General features: G+C 45.2%; 1 protein-coding gene across 1 annotated transcript in view; it reads left to right on the top strand.

Moving 5' to 3' along the window:
* The window catches only part of ERCC5 (excision repair cross-complementation group 5), a gene marked incomplete at its 5' end in the record, with an annotated part of 20,990 nt that overhangs the window by 6,283 nt on the left and 6,826 nt on the right, over window positions 1-7,881 (top strand). Inside the window, 4 exons of the mRNA XM_015425159.1 lie at window positions 950-1,179; window positions 2,664-2,783; window positions 5,757-5,970; window positions 7,172-7,316. Coding sequence (XP_015280645.1) covers window positions 950-1,179; window positions 2,664-2,783; window positions 5,757-5,970; window positions 7,172-7,316 — 709 coding nt within the window. The remainder of the gene's footprint in view (window positions 1-949; window positions 1,180-2,663; window positions 2,784-5,756; window positions 5,971-7,171; window positions 7,317-7,881) is intronic.

Genomic DNA, 7,881 nt, shown 5'->3' with positions numbered 1-7,881 from the left:
AAGAAGGATCTCCAGCCAAAACATAGCTTCCCCTTCATTTAAAAGAGAATGCTTTTGTTTCATGTTTTGTATGTAAGTAATGTACACACAACAGTGTCATAGATGCAATGAACATGAAATTGAGCAAAGTTCAGAGGACGGCGGAAGACAGGAAGGCCTGGTGTGATCTGGTCCATGGGGTTGCGAAGAGTCGGACTCGACTGTGCGACTGAACAACAACAAAATGTACTAAAACAATCAGATTTTTTTCAGTGTCGTTATACTCCACGTGTGGCTTTCCTGAAATACATAAAGTTTGTTTTTCTCTTTTCTGAATCCTGTTATATCACGGTTGCTCTTAAATTCTGCTCACCTTCTTCCTTCTGTCTCTGCTCCTTTTTAAAATTCTCCTACCTAATGCTTGGACATTGTAGATCCTGAGAGTATCACAGAATAATGCCAGCTTGCATAAAAGAAAATAAGCATAGTTGGAGATCTGCAGGCAGTTATATTTTATCAAATAAAGGCAAGCCATGTTATCTGTTTCTGAAAGGGCTATTCAGTACAAATGTGTGGTCATCTTGATTGGGGAAAAGTGCAGAAACCATATCCCAATGTTCTTCTCTGACGCTGGCCCCATAATTCCTTGGAAATGCTTACTGCTCACTTCAGTTTGTGTAATACAAGCTGTAACCATAGACTGTGGCTTCCTAGAGAAGTGGCTTCCTTTTGTGATGACGGAGTTCTTTCTGGTAACAGGTGTAGAGAATTGTACCCTGGTAATGCTTTCTTCTTTTTTTTAAAGCAAGCCTAGGAGAAGAGTAGGGAAAATTAAATTAAAGGGGAATCACTGTTACTTCCTCTATAACTTCTGGGGCAAGAACAGAGCAATAGCTGGTTTTGGCAAACTAAAATTGTTGTTTAATGGAGCATAACCTGTTATTATTTATTATTTTTTTACATTGGACAGATAGCTTCATTGAAGTGAATGCTGAACTAAGTAGTGAGTTTCAGGATGAAACTGACCGGGAGAAAGAAATGGGGGCTACCTCTTCGGTGGCTGCAAAGGGAGATCATGAAGGTACCGCTGAGAGATTTCCAGAAAATGCTGGCGAAAATGCAGAGCTGACCATACAGCAAACTGTGGAAACCAGAGGCGAGGAGGAGGATGCAGTTAACGAATGGCAGGATATCAGTATGGTAATTATATTGCTGTCTGCTGTACTGAACGTATATCAAGGGTAGGGATGTGTTCAGAGTGCCAGCAAAACGCGATGACTCAGGTTCCCATCTTTAACGTACTGAGCAACCCTGTAGCTAGACGATTGGGGGGGGGGTTCCCACTGGGGGAACGTATATCAAGGGTAGGGATGTGTTCAGGGTGCCAGCAAAACTCGATGACTCAGGTTCCCATCTTTAATGTACTGAGCAGCCCTGTAGCTATACGATTGGATGGGGGCAGCATGACATCACTCCTGCTGTTACAAAAATAAAATAAAAATAGAAGAGCTGGCTCCCTGGCAGGGGTGAGAAGGATGATAACAGAGCAAGGAAGCTGACGTCACCTCACCCCTCAGCAGAAGAGCCATTCTCCTCCTCTGGGGCCTTGCGGGCTGCTGCTGCAGCTGCTGGGCCCATTCCCATAGCAACGGACTCATAAGAACATAAGAGACACCAATGTTGGATCAGGCCAAAAGCCCATCCAGTCCAACCCTCTGTCACACAGTGGCCAAAAATACCCGGTGCCATCAGGAGGTCCACTAGTGGGGCCAGGACACTAGAAGCCCTCCCACTGTTGACCCCCCCAAGCACCAAGAAGTCCCTGTATGGCGCAGGGAAGGCCATGGTGGAGGAAGGGCCCAGGCCTACCCAGTAGCATCCTCCCCTGCCCTATCCAGTCATGTACCCCATGGGAGTGGGGCTGCACCTGCTTCTCCTACTGTGAGAGAAACACATGGGGATTGCAGTGGGCAGGAGGGGCTCTGGCAGTGCATTTGTGCACTGGAAAGCTGAATGCGTGGAGCTGCTGCCGTTGCCACTCTCCCTCGCTGCCTGCAGGGGTAAGGAGCGTGGTGCACCAGGGGTGGGTGGGTCTGGCATCCTCCCAGGGTTGGGGGGGGGCATTGCGGATTCGGGAGGGGGCACCATCCCCAGCTAGCTACAGCCCTGGTATTGAGCAAAAAAATTACTGTCAGACTGCAAAGCAGACTGAGAAAGGGATGAAGGCAAAGAGGAAGGATTCGGGGCCTGTAGGTCAATTTCAGGAGTAGTGTGTAGACTGTCTGCATCTGTATGGTATATAAAAATGATTTCATGTCTTTGCAATGGATTGAGAAGCATCTTTTTTGTAATGAATTGGACACCCCACCTATCCAGGCTTTCAAGACGTTTCTTTTGATCGTGAGGACTAGTAAGGTGTTAGTTTTTAAAACTAAAAAGAGAGAATAAAAATTCCAGCTACCATTGATGCATATGTGCATCCCTGAGCTGGTTTCCAGGGGGTTGCATAATCCTCCAGGGCACAGATTTGACAGTGCTGTCCTAAGCAGAGTTACACCCTTCTAAGTCTATTGAAGTCAGTGGTCTTAGAATGGTGTCTCTCTGCGTCGCATGGCATTGAAGTATCACTGTCATTTTGGTGGTGTGGGTTTAAGGAAATAATTGGTTTTGCTTTGTCTTTATAGGAAGAACTGGAAGGCTTGGAGGCCAACCTTTCGGTTGAGCAAAACGCACTCCGGGCTCAGAAACAGCAGCAGGAGCGTATCGCTGCCACTGTGACTGGACAGATGTTCTTAGAAAGCCAGGTATGGGTTTATTATGTGTGTGTGTGTGTGTGTGCATTGTTTTGTTTACCATTGCCCTATAGAGACTTCTTTTTACAAATGGGTAGACTGACTTGGCCAGGGTCTTGCAGCCATGGGATTTGAGTCCCCTTTCCTGTTCTTTTCCTTCTGGAGTCACATCACTCGCATTTCTCTTTCCTTGTCTTAGTGAAGCAGCGACGGTGCTTGATCCATTTCACTGAATAATTTCGGGAGTAGTGTGTAGATTGTCTACGTTTCTACAATATATAAAAATGAGAAAAAAATATTGGGGGAAATTACTTCACTTATCCCAATGTTGTGTTTTTCCAGAAGACACATGTCTGGGAAACGAGGAATGGGAAGCAATAAAATAAATGTATAGCTCATGAAGCAAGCAAAGTTTGGTGCAGTGGTTAAGAGCATTGGACTCTAATCTGGAGAACCGGGTTTGATTCCCTACTCTTGCACCTGAAGCCATCTGGGTGACCTTGGGTCAGTCACAGTTCTCTCAGGTGTTTTCTCAAGAGCAGTTCTCTCAGAGCTCTCTCAGCCCCATCTACCTCACAGGGTGTCTGTTGCAGGGAGAGGAAGGGAAGGAGACTGTAAGCTTCTCTGAGACTCCGAATGTAGGGCGGGGTATAAATCCAATCTCTTCTTCAAAGCAAATTGATATTTTCATATAGATGAAGAAAAACAGGCATCCTTACATTGTTAAGAAACCCCACTTACTCATTTTAGTAGTTCCTTCATATGTTGTTCCTGTACGATTTGGACGACCTCAGGCAAAATGTTACCCAGCTAGAACTGAAAGGTACTTTAAAGGTGGCAGATTGTCCAGTGGCTTTCTTTTGCCCCCATGCAAATCAAATACATCATTTTGAATCAGGTTGTTGACAGAACTGTGCGAGGCAAGAAGTCTGTGAAAATGATGTAGTCCTTATAGCACTTCAACAAATTGAATTAGATCAGTAGTAAAAGAGGAAAAGGAGCCATTTATTTAATGTACTACCAAGATTTGCATTTGCGGAAGAAGAAACGAGAAGGAAAAGACCTCATGTGGTTTTTATAGGTGGAAAAAAATTATAAGGGGAGTAACCAGTTCCTCCAGAGCAAAGCTAGTGTTAATAGATGTATCATATAACCACAGATATAGTGAGCTTGGAAAATTGTGTATTAGAAGCACCTGTCCGCAAGAGATTGATTTGCATCACTTACACAGCTGACAGCCATAAATATTACCAGTGAGTTTTTTCAACAAACGAAAAGGGTGTGCTCAACCTAACCAACTGCTGTCTTTTTTGAAAAGTTCTGTCACAAAAATGCATGTGGTGTTTGTGAGTTTGAGATCTTTGCAAGGTATGAGTTACAATAGCACCTCCTGCTTAATTTACCCGGTGGTGGTTTTTCATGCAGTTGCTGTAATGAATAGAAGAAGAAGAGAAGAGATTGGATGTATACCCCGCCCTTCACTACCCAAAGGCGTCTCAGAGTGGCTTACAAACTCCTTTCCCTTCCCCTCCCCACAACAGACACCCTGTGAGGTGGGTGGGGCTGAGAGAACTCTTGACAGAAACTGCTCTTTTTCAAGAACAGCTGTGCCAGAGTTATGGCTTTCCCAAGGTCATCCAGCCAGGTGCAAGTGGAGGAGTGGGGAATCAAACCCGGTTCTCCCAGATTAGAGTCCACGCACTTAACCACTACACCAAACTGGCTGTTGCTGGGCGACTTGAAGGGATCTGCCTGAGTTTTTCCTCTCTGGAAAGCTTGCAGATGTTTCACTCTGGAGACAGAGTGCTGTCTGAGGGCAGTGGCTGTTCTTGAGTCCCATAACTGGGGACCTCATCCTGTGTGTAGAAACAGTTCTTTTGTGGATACCCCAGATGGTGTGTTCTGGGTTTGGGTGGGTTTTTTTTTTTTTTGACAACTGTATAGATTTATAGCTTGCATAAATGGAGTGTTAAATGCCGTCAAGTTGCTTCTGACTTATGGTAACCCTATGAATGAATGACCTCTGTTATGTCCTATTGTTATAACAGCCTTGCTGAAGTCTTACGAAGGAGGCCGTGGTGTCTGATATCAAAACCAGACAAATCCCTCCTTCTTCCCCAGCAGGAGAAGGGGATTTTTGCCTGATTCCCTTTGAACCACAGTGAATTTTGTTTGGGGAGAGGGTTTTCGGGGTTTCAAGGGTAATAACCACCTCCACAAGCTCTCCTAGTGACTCTGTTAGGTCTGCCTTAGTCTCTACTTAGGGTTTTATAATGTCTTCCTCTTTGAGATCAGTAGTGGCCATTGCAGGAGAATAAATGTTTATTTCATGCTGAAATACAGGAAGAGTTGAATGTAATGTGTGCTTCTGATAGAAAAGCGATTATCCCTATTTGTTTCTTGTGTTGACATACCAGAGTGATAACCAGCTAAAGTGGATTAAAACCTACCTGCACCTTCTTCCCAGATAAGACTTAGCTTAGACACAGTAAAATATACTGTGTGTTTTAAATGGTGATCTGTTTTATTGAGATCGACTCCCATGGGTCCGTTCTCTTTAAAGCCAATTTGGTGTCGTGGTTAAGTGCGTGGACTCTAATCTGAGAGAACCGGGTTTGATTCCCCACTCCTCCACTTGCACCTGGCTGGATGACCTTGGGCAAGCTGTAGTTCTGATAAGAGCTGTTCTTGAAAAAAGAACAGTTTCTGTCAAGAGCTCTCTCAGCCCCACCCACCTCACAGGGTGTCTGTTGTGGGGAGGGGAAGGGAAGGGAAAGGAGTTTGTAAACTGCTCTGAGACTCCTTTGGGTAGTGAAGGGTGGAGTATAAATCCAATCTCCTCCTCCTCTTCTTCCTCCTCCTCTTCTTCTCCTCCTCCTCCTCTTCTCCTCCTCTCCTCCTCCTCCTCTTCTTCTCCTCTTCTCCTCCTCCTCCTATTCCCCCTTCTTCTATAAATGTTGAATTCTTTTCCTGTTCCATGTACAGGAACTTCTGCGCCTTTTTGGCATTCCGTACATTGAGGCCCCAATGGAGGCAGAGGCTCAGTGTGCTGTTTTGGACCTGACTGATCAGACCTCTGGGACCATCACAGATGACAGTGATATTTGGTTGTTTGGAGCCCGGCATGTTTACAAAAACTTCTTCAGTCAGAAGAAATATGTGGAATATTATCAGTACGTGGACTTCCAGAATCAACTAGGTGAGGCCAAAAACCTTGTTTATGTGGAATTTTTGAATCCCTGTGCCTTTTCAAAGATACCAGCTTGGGTCCGCTGTAGGAGTTCCATGTATGAAACGGGGAGAGTGAGTTCTGTCCCCCCGCCCCCCCCCCGCAGACCTCTTTCTTCCTCCTGTTTCTGGGTCCCCTTTGCCCTTAGAAACCGCATATGAGGAGGCAATCTGGGCTGCTCCACACGTGGACTTTAGGCATCTTTGCTTATCAGATTCTCAGGTTTTTCAGTAATAATAGATATCCAAGTGCTTTCCCTCAGATTCTGGCTTTATGAGTTCCCTGTTTGCTGTTGACTACTCTGTAGTCTTGGGGATGTAATTTCACTGTCTAGAGATGTACCCTGGCTGGATTATCTTCATGGCTGCTGCTGCCGGGCTCTGGTTTAGCACCCCAGTCTTTCTGAGAGGGTATGCAAGGACTCATGTTTTGCCTTCTAAGACTGGGAGTTAACCATGTCTGTTCAGAATTGTAGGGATACTTGGAGTAAATTATATGGTATAACTTTAGATGGAACATCTGTCAGACCTCTAATGGTAGCACTCCATCTCTCCATGCACCTCTGGCCTTAATAGCCCTTAATATTGCAACAGCACTAATAATTGAGATTGGCATCTAGCATCAAGGGATAGGGTAGAATAAATTTTCTTACCTTTTGATTCTGCTTCTATGCACTCTTGTAATGAGTACCCTTTCTTGGTGGATATGTGTGAAGACATGAGAGCTTCATATATTCATTCCAAACAGCACTGGTATTTAGAGGTTTGTTGCCTCCGGATATGGAGATCCTTGTTGTTTGCTATAGCTAGCATCCATTGAGGCATTCTCCTCTATGAATCTGTCTAATCCCCTTGTACATCCCTCCATGTAAGGGGCCATCACTGCATCCCTGGAGAATGAATTCAGAATTCTGGGCTCTTTGTGCTTGCTGATGGTTAGCAAGGTTTTTAACCTCAGTGTCTTGAAGCCTTCCCAGCCCTGCTGCTGGAGACCTCTTTATTGAAAAGACTGGCTCTGGCCTCTTGCTTAAGTCAAAGCTTTCATTCTGTTTGCCAAGCCGTAGTTCCTTTCTCTGGGTATGTTGGTAAAGCTGATCCTTGTTGGGATAGAATTCTTAAGACTGTGCTGTCAAATCTAGCTTCCTCGTTTCCTTTCTCTCCCCCCCCCCCAGGCTTAGATCGAAACAAGTTAATTAGTTTGGCGTACCTGCTCGGGAGTGACTACACAGAAGGCATTCCTAACGTTGGTTACGTCACAGCGATGGAGATTTTGAATGAATTTCCCGGGCGAGGAATGGAGCCCCTTCTCCAGCTTGGGTAGGTGATTTTCCTTCCTCAGTTGTCTTTGGTTCTCTGTCTTCTCCTCTGGTGCAAACTCTTACCATTAGCCACAGAATTGTGACTGGTAGAATCTGGCTCTTGCCCACTTTGGAGGTGCCATCGCAGTTCTCTTTGTGAACCTTGCATCCTGTGGCTGTAATCTAAAGAGCAGACGCGTGTCAGAAAAACACTTGTGCTGATGGGCGCAGACTGTCTCGGTTGGTTTCAAAAAAAGAGTCAAAGGGTGGAGCCTAGTGGTACCTCTCAGGGGAAGAAGGCATATCACAGTGCTGGGGCAACTGCTGAAGAGGCCCTGCTACTCATAGGCCTGAAAGGAGAGGCCTGGGAGTTGTATTACATTTGTCTGTGGTGTCAGTCGAGTCTTGAAATCAACCATATAAATAGAGGTTGGGTGTTTGTCTACCACGGGTTTTCTGTAGTTTGATCTTATTGGCCATCAGAAGCCAAAGGTAGACATCCAGCTTGGGGCCAAATGAGATTTCTTCACTTCTTTGTTCCTCCACATCTTTTTTTTTTAATTTACAGTTTTTTATTGATAAGT

The sequence above is a fragment of the Gekko japonicus genome, unplaced genomic scaffold, assembly GCF_001447785.1.
Source record: "Gekko japonicus isolate JY-2015 unplaced genomic scaffold, Gekko_japonicus_V1.1 scaffold4137, whole genome shotgun sequence".
Lineage (NCBI taxonomy): Eukaryota > Metazoa > Chordata > Lepidosauria > Squamata > Gekkonidae > Gekko > Gekko japonicus.
The sequence above is the reverse complement of the archived record's forward strand: the minus strand, read 5'-3'. Positions and strand labels throughout refer to the sequence as shown.